The sequence below is a fragment of the Filicampus tigris genome, chromosome 22 (genome assembly GCF_054856515.1).
Source record: "Filicampus tigris isolate MCC_2025a chromosome 22, RoL_Ftig_1.0, whole genome shotgun sequence".
In the NCBI taxonomy this organism is placed as follows: Eukaryota; Metazoa; Chordata; class Actinopteri; order Syngnathiformes; family Syngnathidae; genus Filicampus; species Filicampus tigris.
In genome coordinates, this window is record NC_141238.1 from 817,819 (window position 1) to 837,761 (window position 19,943).

The 19,943-nt window shown below is 58.2% G+C and overlaps 4 protein-coding genes across 13 annotated transcripts; 2 read left to right on the forward strand and 2 right to left on the reverse strand.

Annotated features, from left to right (window-relative positions):
- Positions 1 to 20: 20 nt before the first annotated feature.
- fbxo7 (F-box protein 7) lies at positions 21 to 7,604 on the reverse strand. Of its 8 annotated transcripts, none has more exons than XM_086022858.1 (11): positions 7,504 to 7,604; positions 4,327 to 4,405; positions 3,860 to 3,982; positions 3,081 to 3,408; positions 2,503 to 2,730; positions 2,054 to 2,198; positions 1,894 to 1,977; positions 1,716 to 1,811; positions 1,413 to 1,589; positions 1,305 to 1,339; positions 21 to 1,224 (listed from the first exon to the last, which is right to left on the reverse strand). In XM_086022858.1, the coding sequence occupies exons 1-11, from the start codon at positions 7,565 to 7,567 to the stop codon at positions 934 to 936; spliced, it is 1,650 nt and encodes a 549-aa protein (XP_085878984.1). In that variant the 5' UTR covers positions 7,568 to 7,604; the 3' UTR covers positions 21 to 933. The 8 variants fall into 8 exon arrangements, with proteins under 8 accessions (XP_085878984.1, XP_085878989.1, XP_085878988.1 ...); XM_086022863.1 differs by having other exon boundaries at positions 4,340 to 4,405; positions 7,504 to 7,599; XM_086022862.1 differs by lacking the exon at positions 7,504 to 7,604 and adding an exon at positions 4,570 to 6,481 and having other exon boundaries at positions 4,340 to 4,405.
- On the forward strand, positions 4,702 to 8,130 carry rtcb (RNA 2',3'-cyclic phosphate and 5'-OH ligase). The gene is made up of 12 exons (XM_086022865.1): positions 4,702 to 5,074; positions 5,296 to 5,374; positions 5,451 to 5,518; positions 5,592 to 5,691; positions 5,759 to 5,915; positions 5,990 to 6,146; positions 6,297 to 6,456; positions 6,760 to 6,935; positions 7,148 to 7,336; positions 7,533 to 7,643; positions 7,786 to 7,905; positions 7,977 to 8,130. Exons 1-12 carry the CDS (start codon positions 4,982 to 4,984, stop codon positions 8,082 to 8,084), a joined length of 1,518 nt encoding a protein of 505 aa, XP_085878991.1. The 5' UTR covers positions 4,702 to 4,981; the 3' UTR covers positions 8,085 to 8,130.
- A 249-nt stretch (positions 8,131 to 8,379) lies between these two features.
- Positions 8,380 to 12,357, forward strand: LOC147126322 (uncharacterized). The gene has a single exon (XM_086022846.1). The coding sequence runs from the start codon at positions 8,473 to 8,475 to the stop codon at positions 12,145 to 12,147; it is 3,675 nt and encodes a 1,224-aa protein (XP_085878972.1). The 5' UTR covers positions 8,380 to 8,472; the 3' UTR covers positions 12,148 to 12,357.
- Positions 12,358 to 12,721: 364 nt separating this feature from the next.
- Positions 12,722 to 19,733, reverse strand: xpot (exportin, tRNA (nuclear export receptor for tRNAs)). 3 transcript variants are annotated; one of them, XM_086022849.1, is made up of 25 exons: positions 19,569 to 19,733; positions 18,654 to 18,817; positions 18,456 to 18,538; positions 18,277 to 18,333; positions 18,137 to 18,206; positions 17,800 to 18,018; positions 17,340 to 17,524; positions 17,109 to 17,277; positions 16,689 to 16,925; positions 16,584 to 16,622; positions 16,443 to 16,505; positions 16,247 to 16,371; positions 16,035 to 16,179; positions 15,835 to 15,954; positions 15,546 to 15,640; positions 15,401 to 15,470; positions 15,090 to 15,328; positions 14,651 to 14,936; positions 14,113 to 14,296; positions 13,908 to 14,024; positions 13,699 to 13,814; positions 13,580 to 13,627; positions 13,428 to 13,499; positions 13,274 to 13,330; positions 12,722 to 13,117 (listed from the first exon to the last, which is right to left on the reverse strand). In XM_086022849.1, exons 2-25 carry the CDS (start codon positions 18,735 to 18,737, stop codon positions 13,091 to 13,093), a joined length of 2,907 nt encoding a protein of 968 aa, XP_085878975.1. In that variant the 5' UTR covers positions 18,738 to 18,817; positions 19,569 to 19,733; the 3' UTR covers positions 12,722 to 13,090. The 3 variants fall into 3 exon arrangements, with proteins under 3 accessions (XP_085878975.1, XP_085878974.1, XP_085878973.1); XM_086022848.1 differs by having other exon boundaries at positions 14,113 to 14,302; XM_086022847.1 differs by having other exon boundaries at positions 14,113 to 14,302; positions 16,443 to 16,622.
- Between the last annotated feature and the right edge of the window lie 210 nt (positions 19,734 to 19,943).

Sequence of the window (19,943 nt, forward strand, 5' to 3'; positions counted from 1 at the left end):
ATGCTTGCGAAGCCTGCACATTTCAATCAATCATTTGCTTTAATGAAGTCACAAAAATATGGATTATAAAACAAGCGCACATCTTAGTACAAAGTGTAAATGTCAAAAGCCATCTGGAAAGCCTCCGAGCCGCCCTCTCCGAGCATCATGACACGGGAGCGCGCGCGCACACGCTCCTCACACCAAGCGTCGTGCTGGCCTTGCCACCAAAAGTGCCGGACAACCTCCGAATGCACTTTGACCTTTCTCCACACGGTTGAATACTTTGCTGTTTTTTTGCACAACAAGACCAAGGTCAAAAGTCACAACAGTCATCGGCTCCACGAAGCCGCCCAAGGACGTCACGCGGATGCCTTTCTGTGCCTCTTCCGCTCTCCGCCGATGACCGCCGGACTGGCTCAGCTCGGTGGCCACGTCGTGCTTGGAGCCTCCCGACGGCGAGGCGCGCTCACCCCCGCCATCCTTTCGCAGCCGGCGGGCTTGCTCCCTGTCCGGCGGCAACATTTCCACCGGAATTGTTTCGAGAAGACTGAAACAAAGCACTATTTAGGCAACACTTCAATGTGCTTTGAGTTCCTTGGCACCAAGATAGCGCCACAGTCCTATTTGTATGCGTTACCTGAGCACGTTAAGCGAAAGTGAGTTTTTCAGAAAAGAACGGATAGATCCCCTCCCCACCCGCCCAGAAAAAAATTCATGGCAAAATTTGCAAATGCCGACGTGTGAACTGGAGTGCATTTCTGGTTCATCTTGAAAGGCGCATCGGCCCGACCTTTTGTGAGTGGGTACGGCTTGGCTGGATGCCAAGCACTTGTCAATGGTGGGCAACTACTTCCTGGCTGGTGGGGCGGGTCACAACGTCACGTCCAATCAAGACGCAGCCCGGCGTTCAGGAGGCACGGCCGCGCAGCCGTCCGCCGACGTCGGCCCCGCTCAGATGAAGCCTCTGCGGACGTCGCCCGGCCGGGGGCCGCCCGCCGGGGGCCGGGGGTCGCTGCGGCGCCGGCGCTCGCCGTGCGGCGGCGGCGGCCCGATGGGGTCGTAGCGGGCGCCGTAGGGCAAGGCCGGCGGTCGCTGGTCGTAGCCTCCGCCGATGATGCCGGGGACGCGCGGGGGGGCGAAGGGGACCGGGCCGAACAGGGGCCGGTGGATGAAAGGGGGGAGCGAGCACGGGCGCTCCACCGCGCCTCGCTTCTGGCGGAACTTGTAGAAGCTTTTGTACAGCTACGCACACACACACACACACACACACACACGTAAGGCTGCGGTAGTTGTCGGCCATGTGAGCGAGCGAGATGGCTGACCTCCTTCCAATTGGTCTCTCCCTGCCACTTGTGATCTAAAGGTCAACACAGAGGTCACGTGAGCACACGTAAAAGGTCAGCCGAGGCCACGGGAGGCGCGCGCCTTACCGCTGAAGTCCCGGCGCACCAGGTGTCTCCAGAGGGCGGCGTCGGCGGTGGCGGCGTTCAGATGGCGACAGACGGCCGACAGACGCACCACCGAGATCACGTCCAGCAGCCGCAGAACCAGCAGCAGCAACTCGGGGGGCAGCGCCGACAGGCCGAACGCCACCGGCAGACACAGCGCTGGACGGACGGCAAGCACCACAACACGCGTTGGCCAAACTCAGAGTCAACCGATAGGACAGTTTTTCTTCTGCGGCGACTTGGAAGATCAGATGAAAAGGCCGGGTCGCGCGACACGCGTCTCACCTTCTCGCGTGGCGGCGATCAGCGGGTACACCAGCTGGTCCTTGAACACTCGCGACAGTCGGCTGAGACCGGTGAAAGCCGCCGCCGCCTTCGCTCCTGGAAGAAACGGGCAGTCAGCGAGGACCAACGCTGCCACGCGCCAACGCAACGCGCGGGCGGGCGGGCGGGCGTCTCAGACCTGGCCACGCCTCCGTCACGTAGCCGCCGGGGTCCACGCAGACTTTGGCCGCCATGCTGGCGCTGTCGGCCACCTGCAGGATGGCTGCGAGCAATGCCATGAAGATGCTGAGGCCGAGGGAATGTCTTCATCGCGATGAAGGTGAAGGAGGGCCACTCACCTTGGATGACGAGCACGGGGCTCATGGGCACCGCCACCACCGTGACCGCGCCCCTTTCACACAGTGTGTGCCTGTACTGAAGTCTGTAGGCGCCGCCGGACGAACGCCATCCGGGCGGCATCTCTGCGGGCTTCACCTCACTGGCCTGAACACGCCACGAGTCAGCATTTCCACAACAGAGGAGACGCAAAAAGTCAAAGGAAAACACAGGTCAGAAGGTCCTCGGCAATAAAAGTGCGAGGGGATACCGCCAACTTGAATCACGACTGAGCCGAGGGAGACCATGTCATGCGCAAAACGATGGGGCTTAAGAGTGACCCTTGAGGAATACCGTAGCGAAAGGAAAGCAACCGATTGACATGCCAACGTCAAAACAAATCAGCGCCACAACACGCTGAGCAATAAAGCTGGCAAAGGTAAAAATGCGGAAGGGCCTTGCGGTTCCTGACCTGCGGCGTGAATCCCGTCTCCAGCATGAGGAGGTGGGCGGCCACCATGATGGCGTCGGCGGGGCAGGTGACCTGGGCGGCGCGGTAGAGCAGCTCCAGCGAGTGCGGCGCCTGACCTTCGCCCGCCTCGCCGCACAGCATGGGCTCCCAGCAGAGGGTCGTCGGCGTCCGGTGGTCACGCGGAGGGGCGTCGGCGGGGCCGTCGGGCGGGGCCGCCGTGCTACGGGGCTGCTCGAGCCAATCAAGACAACATGACGGTCACATGGAACCAATGAGGACGCGCGCTTTTGCCAGCTGAACACATTTGGAGGCGGCCACATCCAGCTCTGCTTGCTCAACTTGGGTGTTAACACCTCTGCGACGCCCCCCCACCACCATGAATAAAAACAGAGTTGACTAACTTCACAAGTCAGTCACCAAAGAAAGTGACTCAAACTTTAAAAGTTGCTCAGTCAAAATTTGTTAGGCCTAAATGTGTCAACGGGGCCACTTTTTGTCAGATTGAAGTTGGCGGACATCAAATACTTGTGCGGCCGCCTCCATTTGAGCCCGAAAACCCACCCGGGACATTGTCTCACCTGGCTGGAGGTCATGGAAGCGTTGGCGCTGCTCGTGGCGAGGGGCCGGACAGCGTTGTTGTCCTCAGCAGCGGCGTCCCCGGGGGAAACGTCATCAGCGTCGGTGGCGGTTTGGGTGCCGGTCGCGGGCCCAGCGAGGGAAAGGGCGGCGGCGGCACCGCCGCCGCCGGTGGGAGGGTCGTCGCTGTCGTCGTTGCTGTGGCCGGCGCCGGCGGGAAGCAGGACACGGATGAGATCTCCCGTAACGACGCCGCACGACGACAACTTCTGACCCGTGTCAGCAAGGAGCTCGGTGCCGTTGAGAGAAAGGCCAAAGGTCACGTCTGGACTGAGGACAAGAAAATATCACAATTGAATAATGACACATGCGATCACGGTGAGTTACCACTTTCTCTGCAAAGCGGTCTAATGCTAACGCAGCTAATGCGGCAACGCCGTGACGTCATCGACGTTTGCTCACGCGCCTTTTGAGTCACATGGCGCGCGTCGCTGACGTCACGACGCGTACGTACCTTGCCGGTTCGCCACGTGACACAACACAACTACTCTAGACATCTCCGTCAAGCTTCTTACAGTCAGTCTTCGGGTGACAAAAACTCTTTGGGAGCGAACCAACTTTGATTTTCTCTCGTAACAAGGAGCGCAACACTGGCGCCCCTAGATTACGTCACCATTGCGCCTCACTGACCAGACACGCCTTGCCGGCCAATGCTGCGCGCAACTGTAACGGACACGCCATAGCATATTTTTTTGCACGTAATAAAATTCCGCAGACTGACCCGAGTCCGTGTGCGGGCAGGAGGACGTCACGGATGTGCTCCATGAGCTCCTTCACAGTAGACTCGGGACCCACCACGTCCACTTTGCTGGTTTGCTCGCATATGCGAATTCGCAACTTCATCCTGTTGACGTGACGACGACGCAGCAGCAGCAGCAAAAACAACAACAGCATTGAGCCATCTTTTGCTGAGTCATTGATTAGCATCACACAACACAAAAACACGAGAGGAATGGGCTGGTGTGGTGTCATTCATTAGTATTCGCATGCAAATGTAACACATGTAGTCACCTCAAACTTCAAAGTTGAAGAAATTTCGTTTTCGGTTTGGCGCAAAACGCTGAGGCCAGCCGCTAAGCTAAACTAGGCTGGGCTAGGTTAGGTTAACGAGCGTTTAGGAGGTGAGCGAAACTGTGCAGGTAGACATTTAAAGAATTTCAAAGAAAGAAAGAAAGAAAGAAGATTAACCTGGTTGGCGTACTTTGGAGAAATTTTGGACTGCAGTCTCTTCCGCCATCAAGCGACGCTATCAACACGACAACATCCGCTTTCCAAAATAAAACCAAGTAAATGTCAGTTGTCCCCCTCGCATGACTACCTAAAATGAGAAATAGGCACAAAATACCCTGCGCACGTCCCTATGATTCGAAAACTAAACTCCATTGGACAGATAGGCGCAGGTGGGATAATTGCGGTCACAGGTATACTCACCGTGTGTAATTATTGTAGACGTTTTGAATCGTTGTCTAGCTGGATTTCGTGGTTTTGTTTTGAAAGACGGCCGCCATCTTGACCGCAACATGTTGGACTACATCGACGGCAAGTCGACTGGCCAAAACTCAATGGCGACGAAGTGACGAAAGCTATAATGCGCAAACTAATTTAGGGTACACCATGTGTAATTCTACATTATGGAGCACAACATATACATTAAGGTGCACAATACTTCGTTTGTGACATCAGTACCGACGAGAAAGCAAGTGAAAAGTTGACGTGCAGCAGGCTTGAAATACTCGCGGCTTGCCGTCGCACTCGGTCTGCTGCCACTCGGTGCAACACACGGAGACGACACTACGCACTGTTCAAACGCATCCATTCGGACTTGAAAACCAGAAGCGTCACCATGAGTAGAAATTACAACGACGAATTGCAATATTTGGACAAGATTGACACAAACTGCTGGAGAATAAAAAAGGGCTTTGTTCCCAACATGAAGGTAAAATCTCCTCAACACGGCAATCGTAAGCGTGGCTATTGCTAACTAGCTGGTGTGTTAGCCACATTTCACACTAAGTTTGATTGCTGTCAGCTCAAAACACGATCATACGCGTGCTTAGGTTGTTATCTCTCTATTACTAAACGGCAACTTGCAAAGATGTATCAGTGGCCCACACTGGAATTGATCACAATCAATGATGACACCTGTGTGTGTTTTAGGTGGAAGGAATCTTCTACGTGAACGAGCCTCTGGAAAAATTGATGTTTGAGGAGCTGCGGAATGCGTGTCGAGGAGGAGGTGAAGTCACGCTCATCTTCTGGAAACACCTGAGCACGCACGTTGCCGATCATGCGCGCGTGTTTCCATTGGTCAGGTGTGGGCGGCTTCCTTCCAGCCATGAAACAGATCGGAAACGTGGCGGCGCTGCCCGGCATCGTCCACGTGCGTATGCGCCCCTCCCCCTGTTGACATGCAATTGCCTCGGTGGGGTCACAAGGGGCCTTTTCGTCCACAGAGATCCATCGGCCTCCCGGACGTCCACTCGGGTTACGGCTTCGCCATCGGGAACATGGCGGCCTTTGACATGGACGACCCGGACGCGGTGGTGTCTCCAGGTGAGCGACGGGTTATGTTTTGCCGTTTGCACCGCGGCTAAAGGAGAGCGCGCGCACACGGCGGCAGGCGGCGTGGGCTTCGACATCAATTGCGGCGTGCGCCTGCTGAGGACCAACCTGGACGAGCAAGATGTGCAGCCCGTCAAGGAGCAGCTGGCCCAGTCGCTCTTCGACCACATCCCCGTCGGCGTGGGCTCCAAGGGCGTCATCCCCATGGGGGCCAAGTAAGGCGGGGGGAGGGCCGTACGGGGGGGTCTGGCTGAGCCGAGGGCCGCTGAGCCACGCGGACGCCTGGCAGGGACCTGGAGGAGGCGCTGGAGATGGGCGTGGACTGGTCGCTGCGCGAGGGCTACGCCTGGGCCGAGGACAAGGAGCACTGCGAGGAGTACGGCAGGATGCTGCAGGCCGACCCCAACAAGGTCTCGTCCAAGGCCAAGAAGAGGGGCCTCCCCCAGGTACGCTCAAAGATGCCGCCATTCCGGCGGCGCAAAAGGCCCTTTTAGCTCACCCGGCATTTGAGCAGAGCAAGTTGGCAAGAAAAAGAGGGCATTTGTCACAAAACTCGGTGAGAAAGAGAACAAGCATGTTGTTTTGTTTTTTGTCAGCTGGGAACGCTGGGAGCGGGAAACCACTACGCCGAGATCCAGGTGGTGGACGAGATCTACAACGACTACGCGGCCAAGAAGATGGGCGTGGACCACAAGGGGCAGGTGTGCGTCATGATCCACAGCGGCAGCCGAGGCCTGGGCCATCAGGTCGCCACAGGTAGCCCCCCGAGGACGATGATTTCACCCGCCCCACCCCCCAAAAGCACTTTTTTCCAGGTCCGTTTCTTACGTGTCTTTTTCATAATGAAAGACCAACCACTTAAAGACTAAAGTTGTCGTCTTGACAAATCCAACGCCAACTTTTTACTCCACCGTCTTTGTTCTTGGAAAGACTGAGAATGTTTGTCGAACAAACAAAACCAACTTTTGAGTTCTCTCAAAATACGCCCTCGCTCTTGTCGCTTTTCCGTATTTTCAAGAGCAAAAGTTGTTGACGTCCGATTTTGCGTTTTGCGGGCAGACGCGCTGGTGGCCATGGAGAAGGCCATGAAGCGCGACAAGATCGCCGTCAACGACCGGCAGCTGGCGTGCGCTCGCATCACGTCGCAGGAAGGACAGGACTACCTAAAGGGAATGGCCGCCGCCGGCAATTACGCTTGGGTCAATCGCTCGTCCATGACCTTCCTCACCAGGCAGGTCAGAAAAACAACAGAAGGGCTAGGGGCAAAAAGGTGGCAATTTCCTTCTTCCTTTCCCGAAATAACGGCCCAATCCCCTTCATCCCAAATAAAGCACAAAACCGTTTTGCCCTTGCTCAATCAGGTCATTTGGAAAGCTGTCTGTGTGAGATTCAAATTGGCGGGATGATGTGAAAAGCAACCTTTTTCCTTGTGTGTGTGCGACGCGAGGCGTTCTCCAAAGTGTTCCAGAGCACGCCGGACGACCTGGACATGCACGTCATCTACGACGTGTCGCACAACATCGCCAAGGTGGAGGAGCACATGGTGGACGGGCGCCAGCGCACCCTGCTGGTGCACCGCAAGGGCTCCACGCGGGCCTTCCCCCCCCACCACCCGCTCATCCCCGTCGACTATCAGGTTAGCCGCCGCCTGCGGGTTGCGCGCGCTCCGTTTTGGAGGGGAAAAAGACTTTATTCTTCTCAAATCAGATGATACATTTCTTCCAAACGACATCTCGTCAATATGCCTTCCAACTTTGCTTGTTTGCGTTGGGATTGCGAGGTGAAGCTTTCTTCTCCACTGACCTGATGTGTGTGTGTGTGTGTGTGTCCAGCTGACGGGCCAGCCGGTCCTGATCGGGGGAACCATGGGCACGTGCAGCTACGTCCTCACCGGCACAGAGCAAGGCATGACCAACACCTTCGGAACCACCTGTCACGGAGCGGTACGCGCCTTCAACTCGCACACACGACTGCAACATAGTTGATCTAAAAAAAACAAAACAAAAGGCATTACTTGAAAACATATCATCAGTTGTTGAAGGGAATGTTACAAAGTGTGGATGTATTTGCCCGGCGGGCGCGCAGGGTCGAGCTCTGTCCCGGGCCAAATCCCGCCGCAATCTGGACTTCCAGGACGTTCTGGACCAGCTGGCCGACAAAGGCATCGCCATCCGGGTGGCGTCCCCCAAGCTGGTCATGGAGGAGGTGCGCCCGCAACGCACTGGCCCCTTTGGGCGGCTCGCTTGTCTCACGGTCCGCCGTTTGTCCGTCCCCAGGCTCCCGAGTCGTACAAAAACGTGACGGACGTGGTGAACACGTGTCACGAAGCCGGCATCAGCAGGAAGGCCATCAAGCTGAGACCCATCGCCGTCATCAAAGGATAACCACCGTGCCAATGACCCGCATCCAAATAAATGCTCTTTGCCGCTGCTTTTTGATTTTGAGTGCTCTTTCAAAACAACCACAAAGTGCTGCACATAAAGTCCAAATCTGACCTCGCAAAACAATCACTTAGTAACAGAAAAACAGCAAGCGCAATAAAAGGCCAAAAGAATGCCGAACGAGTCTCTTTCTGAAAGACTAGAAGTGCCTCAATAACGAACCAAGCTATCGCCCCCCCCCCCCCCCCCCCCCCCCCCGCACACAAACACACATTTGGGGGCGCTTCACCAATCAAGCAACCGGCCGACCATCAAGTGAGCAAGTCAACTCGAGTGATTTGCGTGCAGGTGAAACGGCTTCGACACGCACCGAGAGTGCAGTTGCCAAAACATGCTGGAGTCTTGGCAACGCTCCGCTGACGTCACGGCCGCGTGGCCTGACGTCACAAACGTCCCTTGGCGTTGCTGTTTGAAGACGTCACAGAGGCAAAGGCTGCACAGCGGCTGTCGGCTGCCTGCCGCCTTGATTGGGCTGGTCGTGAAGGCGGAAGTCATGCAGGACGGCGTGTACCGGGTCCACGCGGACGTGGTCTTCCCCATCGTGCGCGCGCACCTGGAGCGTCTGGCGGCGGCCCAGTGGCTCCTGCTGGCAAACGGAACCGCCGACTCGGCCACGCAGGTCCTGCTGGCCGACATGTGCGCGCGCGCCACGCACAAGCTGTGCGTGCACGCCGTCGCGCTCATGGCGGCGGAGCGCGCGCGCGACCGGGCGGCGGCGGCGGCGGTGTCGGTTGTCGGCGGCCTGGCGTCCGTGCTGGCGGCGGGCGCTGGACGTCGCGACCAGTCGAGCGTCAGCGCCCGCAAGTTGGACGTCGTGCTGCAGGAGGAGGTGCGCGCGCGCGTCAAAGCCACCCTGGCGGCGCGCGCGGCTCCGCCCCTCTACGTGCCGACCACCTTCACCGAGACCGATGTTCTCGCCAAGATGGTTCTCCTGACGGGCGGAGTCCTCAAGGTCCACCTGAGCAAACGCGACAGCCGTCAAGAAGCGCCCCATCCCAGGAACGCGTGCACGCTGGAGCTAAAAGAGACCGCCGAGGCCGTCAGACACATCCTCCGGAAGTGGACCGATCCTAAACAGGACGTGAAGAAAACGGCAGCCGAGATCGTGGGAATCATCGTCAAAGACCTCCACTACCTCGGCTCCGCCGACAGGGGGCGCGATTCGGCGTCCGGTCCTCACTTCAACCTGGCTCTCATCAAGGACCCTCTGACAAACTTCTTCCGATGCCGCCCACATCCCGACCGTGGCGCGGAGTCGCCCCGCCAACGCAACTTTCTCTACTTTTGCCGAAGAAAGTTTGAGGAGCTCACGTGCGAGCTGGAGCAGGTCCGGTACCAGGGCACACTCGTGTGCCGAGACCAAGACCCTCCGACGGCACACGACTCGCCGCTCGCCTTCCAAAGAACCCGCTCTCGAATCGAGGACTTCTTCAAGGGGGCGGTGACGGCCGACGACAGTCGCATCGACGTGGACGGGCTGAGATCGGAGGCCGACAAGTTCTCCGGAGAACTGGTGGACAAAATGTATCGCTACGTCATCACCAAACGGATTCCGGTCCAGTCCCCAGAGGTGTGGAGGCGCCTTTCGGAACCGCTCGTTTTGGAAGTGGACCAGAAGAAAACGGACAATCTCCAAGTCCTGACAATGATTCTGGAAGATTCTGCCAAAAGGTTTGTGCAACAGCTGCTCCTCTGGCTCAAGATGGAACCCGGGACACGCCAGAACCACGCCAACGAGCTGTGCGGCTGTTTGAACGACATCCAGTCGCTTGTCGCCAGAAGCGCAGGCCCACAAAATACCCCGCTGCCCCAGGAAGACGCGTTGGCGCTCAAGAGTCCAGCCCCAGACACCACCACCACCGGTGACTCCTGCCCCTTGAAAAAAGTCTCTACCATTCTGGAAAAAAAACCAGAGGTCCATTCGCAAGAGAACGCAGATGGCCCGCGGCCAGACGATCTGTCTTCAGATGCAATAGGTGACCCCCGTCCCTTGGAAAAGGCCTCCACCGCAACCAAAAATCCAGAAAACAAGCCAGAGGTTCGTTCGCAGGAGAGCTTGGATACGACCGGACCAGAGAACCCTCTTCCAGGCGCCGTTAGTGACTCTTGCCCCTCAGAAAAGGTCTGCGCTCAAACCAGAAGTCTTGACAACAAACCGGGAATCTGTTGGCAAGAGGACGCGGATGCCCACGGGCCCAAAAACCTGTCCTCGGATGCTGTTGGTGACTTCCCCGCCTTGGAAAAGGACTCCGCCAGAACCACAACTCCAGAAAATGAGACAGGGGTCCATTTGCAGGAGGACTTTGACAACCCCAGGCCCGAGAATCCAACGCCAGTTGTCAACGGTGACACCTGCGATTTGGAAAAGATCTCCGCCGGAACCAGACATCCAGAAAACAAGCCGGAGATCTGTTTGCACGAGGACACTGTCAACCTCAGCTCCAAAAACACATCCCCAGAGACCACTGGTGAGTCCGCCTCCACTGGAACAACAAGTCCAGAAAACGAGCCAGAGTTGTGTTTGCAGGAGGATGCCGAGTCCCCCGGGTGCGAAAAGCCGGCCATAGGCACCGAGGGTCACCCCGACCCCGTGGAGAAGGTCTCCACTGAAACCACGAGTCCAGAAAACGAGCCAGAATTGTGTTTGCGGGAGGATACAAAGTCCCCCGGGTCCGAAAGATTGGCCCCAAACACCGTCGGCGACTCAAAGCCCTTGGGAAACGTCCCCACCGGAACCAAACGGCCAGAAAACAAACTAGAGGTCTGTTTACAGGAGGCCGTGGACGAACCTGGGCCCAACAGCCCGTTTCCAGACACCACGAGTGACTCCGATCCCTTGGAAAAGCTCTCAGTCAGAACCACAAGTACAGAAAAACCAGAGTTCCAGAAAAACCAGAAAAACTCCTCCAGGTCCAAACGCCTGGCCGCAAACGCCAAGGGTGACTCCAACCCCTTGGAAAAGGTCTCCACCAGAACCACAAGTCCAGAAAACAACCCCGAGGTTCTCTTTCAGGAGGACGTGGACACCGCCGGGTCCGAGAGTCCCTCCCCAGACACCGGTGGCGACTCCAGGACTGAGGCGATCACCCCCGGAACGACGAGTCCAGAAGTCAAGCAGGACTCGGACATGCCGGAGCCAAAGGGCGCATCCCCACCGCATTCCTCTTCTGTCTGCACCACAACCACTGCGCACTCCGCAGACCTGAAAACTGATTTGTGCCTATACCTTCCATGGCCCCCCTCTCCCAAGGACACAGTCCCCAGAGTGAGTCCGGACATCAAGATGGAGGACCGTCCGCTTGCTCAGCTCAAGACCCCACGCCAGGGGGACCCGGATGACCCTTGTCCAAAGACGCCGCCCCCGTACGTGAAGGGTGACGATTGCCCAACGCCGCCCCGTCTCCTTTCCTTGCCGGAGACGGAGATAACCGGCAGCAGCGGGAGTCCAGACTACTTCGGAGACATGCCCGCGGACAAGATGGACAATTCTCGCCCACCGCTGGACCCGGTCGCCGCCCGTCAGCGGACGCCGGCCCCGGAAGTTTCGGCGTCTCCGTTCCGTCCCATGTGCACAGTTCACGAAGAGCTCCTGACTCTGGTGGACGTGATTATGGTCCAGCTGTTCGCGGGCCTGCCCGACAACGCGGGCCGACTGGTTCTGTCCCAGGACACGGTGGCCGCCGTCCACCGTGTGTCCAAGAGGATGACGGGGGACGCGCTGCTGCTGCCCTGGACCAAGTTGGGACCTTGCAAGCTGAACCGGATGGTGAAGGAGGTCATCCGGGGCCTGAAGCGGGAGTTGGGGTCTTCCCAGAGGCTGGTGGACGTCTTCCTGTTTGACCCGGACAAGTTTGACGACGTCGTCATCAAGCTGCTCACGTCCAGGATGGACGGTCTGCCCCGCAAGCGGGACGACGCCCGGCTGGGCGCTTTGGCCGGCGGCGGCGGCGGCGGCGGCTTCTTCTTCCGAGCCTTCTGCATGCGCTCAAAAAACACAGAAGAATAAATCACAAACTTTCTTCTCGACAGCAGCTTCACTCACTCTATCCCGATGCCACTTCACAATGGGTCCCAAAAAGGCCGGTACTGAGTGGGTTCGAAATAACGGCAGTAACCCGTCAACGGAAATGTCGAGTGACGACACGAACGCGAGGAAATGGCATGTTTTTGTTTCGTGTAAATGAAGGAATTAAAAAGTCATCATGTTCCAGTCCAATCGGCTTCGTTATTGCGTCATCAATTCATCTGCAATTTATTGGCGCGAAAGCTGTTGGCAAACAAGTCCACAGCGGCGACGCCGAGAGGCTGAACAATATTTCGCCGCCGTTTGGGGGGCGGAATTCCGCCAACGGGCTCCCGGAAATCCACAAATGGCATTCCAAACTTTTGAGAGTCACCGAGGCGGGTCAGAAAACACGCATGTGCGCTTTTGGAACACATTTTCTTGCTTTCTTCCTTTCATGACGCCGGATTGTCGTGTTTTGAAATGCATCCCAATCCCATTGGTTTCTTCTTCTTCTACGTCTGCTGTCAAAAGTATTTCCAAAATCGTTGAAAGTGAAATGAAGACAACGTTTGAGTGCCATTGCATTCAGTTTTTTACTATTTGCGCTAACAGAAACGAGCTGACTGGTCCGAGAAAAAAAAAAAAAAATGGAAGAAAAACAAAGCGGTTCCTCTTATGTACAGCTGCTCGTTTGTCCTTGAAGCCGAGACGTCGTGAAGGTGGATGCCCGCCTCGTTTGCATAAGCAGCACTTTTAAATAAAAATACAAAGAAACGCGTCAGCCCTTTTGAGTTCTTGAGGAGATTTCCCAAAACATTCTCCGCGCGGCTGCCGCAAAGTTGATGAGGGTGGCTCATCCAGTCACGCGCGGCCGGCGGGCGGGCGGGCGGCGCCTGTTGACCCTGCGGCAGGTTGGCGCTTACTTCCTGTGCCCTTTGACCTGCTACAGCCTGGCTCGCTGGAAGAACGCCTGAAGAGGGAAACATCAAGACGTGTGAGGATGATGAAGAAAAATCGAATCTTGCAATTGTTTTCACAACAGCACAATTCCAAAATTGCAATGAATTTGTCCCCGGACTAAAGTGAACGCAGAATGAATTGCTCCGATGTAAAAAGCGCGTCCGACCTTCAAGTAGGTCTTGAGGACTTTGGCATCGGGCTGCTGCAGGACGTGACAAAGCTCCTAAAACAAGACAAAGGCAAAGATTGCCGAAAAGCCCCAGCGCCGCGCCGCGCCGCGCCCCCGCGCGGGCTTCCCCGAGTGCACCGCCCGCCCTGACCTGCGCCACGTCCGGACACACGTGAAGCGACGGAAGGTAGTCTCGCCGCAGGAACTCCAACAGCTCCGGACCCTGACGCGCACGCACGGCAAGGTGAAGACGGCGGACGCGTGCGAGCAAAGCAACAGGCAAAACGGCGGCGGCGGCGCTACCTGCTGGACGTAGATCGTCTTCAGCGTCACGGCCACCTCGGACAACGTCTGAAAGGTCACAGGCGCCGTCAGGACGCGCGCCAACACAAGGACGCGGACGCACACGCGCGGACACTCACCAGCACCGTCTGAGCGTCCGACAGGTCAAAGGTCGGCTTGAGAGGAGCCAGGAAGCAGGCGGGAACGATGTGTTTGTACGTGAAGTCGCTGAAGCCCGACATGCCGGCCTTGCCCCCTGCAAACACACCGCACGCCTGACTCAACACACACACGTGGGCCAACGGGGGAGGGGCTTATGTGGGGGGGTGTCAGGCGTCGGCGGCCTCACCCCAAAGCTCCACCAGCCTGGCCAGCACGGCGAAGCAGGTCTTCTGCGCGACCGGGTCGGGGAAGTCCACGGCTCCCTGGATGACGGTGAACACCACCCGCTCCACGTTCTCCGGCCCTGACGGCCAAGCAGCGAGTCGGCCAAGAGCGCCGGGATGAGCGGCAGCGGCGGCGGCGGCGGCGGCGGCGGCGGCGGCGGGCCTCACCCTGGTTGGCCAGGACCTCGTTCATGGCGCTGCCGGCCACCGTGTGGATGAAGGAGAAGTAGCTCCTGCGCAGCATCTGCTTCTCCAGGGCGGCCGTCTGGTCGTTGGCCTCGGCGGGCCGCGCCAGCGCCTCGAAGATGGCCAGCACCAGCGGCATGAAGACCTGCTGGAGGAAGGGCGACACCTGCCGCTGCCGTGGCAACGGGGGACACGTTCACTCGGGCCCGGCGGCTCCCTGCCACATTTGCTCTTTAACTCCTCGTCTAGACGCATCCCGGCTCGCGCTCAAAGGCCTCGGTCGACGCGTGCTTTCAAAGGCGCTACGTGCGTCAACTTGCCTTTTCAAATTCTAAGATTAGCGACCGGAAGCAGCGTGGCGGCACCTCCGGCAGAAACGATGCAGAATTTGCCATATGTCTGCTACGTGGCCCCCAAAATCTCAATTTCCAACGGACAATATTTCCGGCGACAGCAAGACCGGAATCCCTTTTCAAAGTTAGCCTAAGCGAAGCAGAAATGAGGCGTCTGGGATTCCTACTTTGAACTTGGCGCTGATCTGGCTGATGAGCGGGATGAACTCCTGCAGGTCTTTGGCCTCGCAGTCCTTGAGCATGTGCTCGGAGGCGGCGGGGATGAAGGGCAGCACCTCCTCCTCCATGCAGATGATCATGCGGTGCAGGAAGGAGCGCAAGCAGCCGCGCAGCGCCCCCCGCTGGACGGGGCAGCTCAGCGCCGGCAGGAAGGTGCGCAGGCAGTCTTGGTAGACTTCGCTGCAGCCGCACTGCTTCACCGTCTGCTTGTTGCTGAACGCCTTGCTGGTGCGACTGCCGGGGGAAGGGGGGGGGGGGGAGAGCGCCCCGTTAACCGCGCCGACCCAAAGCGTCTACTTGGCTACGGAGAGGGAGCGGATGACCGCAACTGGGACCGGAGCGGCCCCGGGAAAGCCCTCGGCCAAGCGCCGGCCACTTGTTGCTGACCTGACAAAGCCCACGGCGTGGCTGAGGCAGTCGGCGACGGCCGCCTGCGTCTCCTCGTCCGTCTCCAGAGGAAGTTTGTCCAGCAGCAGACGGAAGGCGTCCATGAGCGGCGCCAGCAGGCCCCGCATCATCGCTTGCTTCCTCTCCACCGGACTCTCGCCGCTCACGATCAGCACGCCCGCCGCCTCGAACATGAACAGCTGGTCGTCGCTGGTCAGCGGCGCCGGGAAAGCCTTGTCCTGAAAAGCGGGACGAGGCTTCAAAAACAAAAAGCAGGAGAGGGCTTGGGGGAAAAAGACGCGCTTACGTACGGGGGGAGCCAGCTCCAGGAGGTCCTGGATCCGGGTCAGGATGTCCTCGATGAACGACGTCATGTGTTTGCTGAAAGACGCGCCGGCGACCCAAAAGCGTCAACAAAAAGTGGCGCTGCGGTCGCGCTGACGGCGCAGGACTCACTGTAGCGTTTTGATGAATCGGGAGAAAAGGTAGGCCACTCGACTGCGGACTTTGGGACTGTTGTGTCGGAGTCCTCGCTGGTCCAGAAACGCCATCTGAGGCACGACACGTTTGGAACAAGGCAACATCGGGGACGGAAGTTACAAAGCAAAGCCGTCACGGAATCGTCGGCCATTTGTTTTTGCCCCAAACGGCAGCTTGGCCCGTTCCGGACTAATTAGGGCAAAGCATGTTGGTACGCGCCCTTTCACGCTTGAAAAAAAGGTCAAGCTGCGCAAAGCCAACGTACCAAAACGTTGGGAATGTGCTGCGGCTCCACGATGAAGAATTTGTCGTATCGGACCACCGTCTCAAAGAATTCCAGAGACACCGACGCGTGGCCGTAGTCGCTCACGCCGCACGACACCAACTGAAAGGCAAAACAGCGCGTCACGTGGCCGAGTGGCGAGCGCGGGCGGGCGGTCGGGCGCGCGCGCGGCGCCCGCTGACCGTGGTCATCATGTCCTGCAGCGCTCCGGTCTTGACGGCGTCTCCCGAGAAGTGCGCCCCGTGCGAGGCGGGCAGAGCTTCTCCCAGCATGTACAGCAGCCGGATGGCCACCTCCACCTCAATGAAGGACGCGCTCCGCCACTTCCTGACACGCACACGCGGAGCACGTCAGCGTGGCGCCCGGATGTCGGGCGGGCGAGGGCGGGGCTCACCGCATGGTGTCGCTGAAGATTCGGCGGACGGACTCCAGGACCAGCTCGGGGGACACCTGGGCCAGGCGGTCCAGGAGCATCTTCAGCTGCTTCCTGTACTCCACAAACATGGCCTCGTCCTCGCCCTGGTGCACGCACGCACACGCATGCGGCCCATCAGCATCAACGGGGCGCCCCCCCCCCGACGCTAACGTACCTCGTTGTCAAAGTTGTACTCGTCGTCGTACTTCAACTTCTTGATGACGGCCAACATGATCGCCTGCTCGTGTGGGGGACAAGGCAACTTGAGTGGGGACCGGACACACGCGCGCGCACGCACGCACGCACACACACCGACCTCCATGTTGCTCTTCTGGCCATCGCTGAGCTCAGGCAGCTGTCGATCAAAGAGGAGCAAGATTAAGAGGAAGCCCTTGCGGGCGGCGGCGGTTTCCGCGGCGACCTGTTTGAGGACGTGCAGGTACTCGTAGCAGAAGGCCACCACGTTGGCCGAGATGTCGTCGTCGGGGTGCACCAGCAGGCGCAGCACCAGCGCCACCTTGGCCTCCAGGGCGTCCAGCGCGGCGCCGGCGTCCTCGGCGCTGCCCGCCTTGGCCAGCTTGCTCCAGCTCAGGACCAGACTCTGGCCCATCCCGTTGACCAGACGCGAGAACTTGGCCAGGAAGTCCACGTCCTCCTCCTCCGCCGCCGAGCGCACGTCAACATGAACAAGACGCTTCCAATTGATTTCATTCAAATGAACACACCACACGTTGTTTTTTTTTTCTCTGGCACGTCACGTTTTCATCGGAACGATCCCATAAGAGGAATGGAAACATTTGGTGATGTTCATGAACAAAGGCGGGGTTTGCTTTCAACCGACCTGCTCGACGTAGAAGAAGCCGGCCGACTGCAGGACCCGCGCGAGCGACTCCACCAGCTTGGTCTTGTCGGCGGGGTCCATGCCCTTGTTGACCATCTCCAGCAGGCAGTCGCAGGCCTCCTCGCGCAGCTCCTCCACCGACATGTGGCTCAGGAGCAGGTCCACGAACCTGCGGCCGAAGCGCAGGGCACGTCAGCGGCGGCCGAGGGAAGGACGGTTTGTTCGCCCCACCGTTGGTTGGCGATGAGGCCCAGGTCGATCCAGGACACGTAGGCGCCCACCACCTCCAGGCACTGGCAGGTGAGCTCGGGGTGGCTCCGCTGGTACGTGTGCAGGATCTGGAACCAGGACTCCACCAGGCTGGGGATGCACTGCTCCCGCATGGCGTCCTTGATCAGCGTGTTGCGCCGCATCTCCTGGACGCGACAAATCGAGAAGGACTTCAATTCCGTCCGTGACCATACTTGAGTGATAGCAAAATGGACGCAAAGGTCATCTTCCGGGTGGGGGGAGTCGTCCTGACGGTATTACGCTGCCCCCGGCGGCCAAAGAGCAGCACAATCGGCGTTTCCATTTGAGAGAGCGAGCACTTTTGAGTTGCAAGCACGCTCACGGAGCAAAATGGAGCTCGTATCTCGGGGCGGCGCTCGCCGGACGGCTCCGTTGGAGATGAGCGGCCTGCGCGCGGTACCTCGGGCGCGTGCAGGACGTCCCTGTCGACGACCTCGCCGTCGATGGCCATGAGCGTGCGCAGGTAGATGTCGACGCCGCGGGGGTCCAGGCCCACCACCGCCAGCATGTCGAAGAAGAAGTCGGGCCACAGCGCCGGGTACTCGGCCACAAAGGTCAGCGCCAGCACCTGCGCCGCTTTGTTGCGCACAAAGATTTTCTCGGGCTGCGCGCTCAGCAGCTGCGACCGCGAGAGCGAGAGAGAGAGAGAGAGAGAGAGAGAGAGAGTGCCAAGGTGAGAGGTCGGCCGCGAGGGTGGGGGGCGATGGGGGGGGGGTGTCTTATTCGGGAGAACCGACCTGAAACTGCAGCCACTTCATCAGCGTCTCTCGGATGAGCTGCCGCTGGCCGCCGCTCAGCCCGCCGTGTCTGCAACCACAGTGTCAGTCCGCCGCCCGCACCTGAGCCCCCCCCCCCCCCCCCCCACCCCCCTCCTCACCTGAACTTCACCTGATGCTCCAAAACTTGGAAGCAAAAGAACTTGACGTGGTCATCGCTGCAAACAAAAGACGCGCGCGCACACAACTGAAAATCGGCGTGAAAATGACACGCAGTCACACACGCGCACTGAGGCACGCACGCACGCAGACACACAAACACGCAGGGCCTTCCCCCTACCTGTAGAGTCCTTTAGCCAGGGCCTGCGCACACACCTCCCAGGCATCGTGCGACTCCTTGAGCTGCTCGAAGTACGCCATGGCCTGACGGACAGCAACACACGCCATGGTCAACTTTCATATCAGGTGGACGAGCGTTCCCAATTTGGGCGTGACCCCGACAAGACGTTGCGAGTGTGTGCGTGTGCGGCCGGCTGACCCTCTGGCGGTAGGGCGTGTCGGCGTTGGGGTTGAGCCCCAGCAGGGCCTGCTCGTCCATGGTGGCGGCGGACTGGCAGGCCATGGGCGGGCGGGCTAGCTTGCGTGCACGCGGGCGGGGGCTGCGCCGGTCTGCTGTGGCCGCCTCGCCTGGCCTCCTCTCATCTGGACAACACACAAAAACAAAAGACGACAGCGTCACAGCTTGCCAAGCTTTACAGCGCCAAACATGCCTTGTATTGTATATTTGTCAATTAGAATGCGCCAGAAAACAGTAGTTAGGAGCACTGGAAAGATTCTTCTTGTTGACGTTTGTGAAGCTCATGTGGGAATGATGCAACACAAAGTCAACACTCAAGATGCCCAAAACAAAAAAAAAGATAAAGTTTAACAGGTAGGCACACTTTCAACACATGCGATCCAAAAGCTTGAAGGCAGGTGAAAGGTGTCGATTATGGTCATCTTTAAAATTGGCATCAGTCCTGGAAAAACTTCATAATGGCTCAAAATGTAAGCTCACAACCTGATTTCGACAAGCTGTCAGCGACCTAAAGGCTGACTTGCGTGTTTCATTTGACACAACGGTCCGAATACGAGACAAGAATACGACCATTTTTCACCTTGGACCTTTTTCCGAGCAGATTAGCAGTGAATGTAAGTGTGCATGTTGGAGGGGGTTGCTAACATGAGCTAGCATTAGCCGGATAGCTCGAGCATGATCCCCCCCCCCCCCCCCCCCCCCCACACACACACACACACGTAAACGCACGCACACTATCCCTCCCGCAGTGACACTTGGCAGCCTCCCGAGAAGCCCAACCCTCCGCCGGCGAATAAATGATCGCCGTTATTTGTTTGTTTTTTTGTTGATCGCGAGCCCCCACTCCCTCCCCGTTCCGGTCGCAACGAAGCTGACCTTATTTCATGTGACTTTTATCCGTGCGGCGGCTTCCCAAAAGTCTGAAAACGTTTGCGTTCGCTCCACCGTCCGCCTGCTGCCGCGCGTCGCGTGCGTGTCTGTCCCTTCGCTTCTGGTTCACCGACCCGGAAGTCGTTCTTTCTTCTTCGCTTGGTGTTTTCAGCCTTTTGCCGCCATCTACTTCTTCAAATGGTGTTTAATGGCGGTTGCAAGAAACTGACAGATGCATTACCGCCACCCATTGGTGAGGAAAATGGACCAGGCATACAAATACTGTAAACGCTCCCAACAACCCCTAGTATAACATCTGAAATCCTTGCCTCTGGAAAAAAAAAAGATATAAAATGTATCTACATTGTAATTGCAACCTAA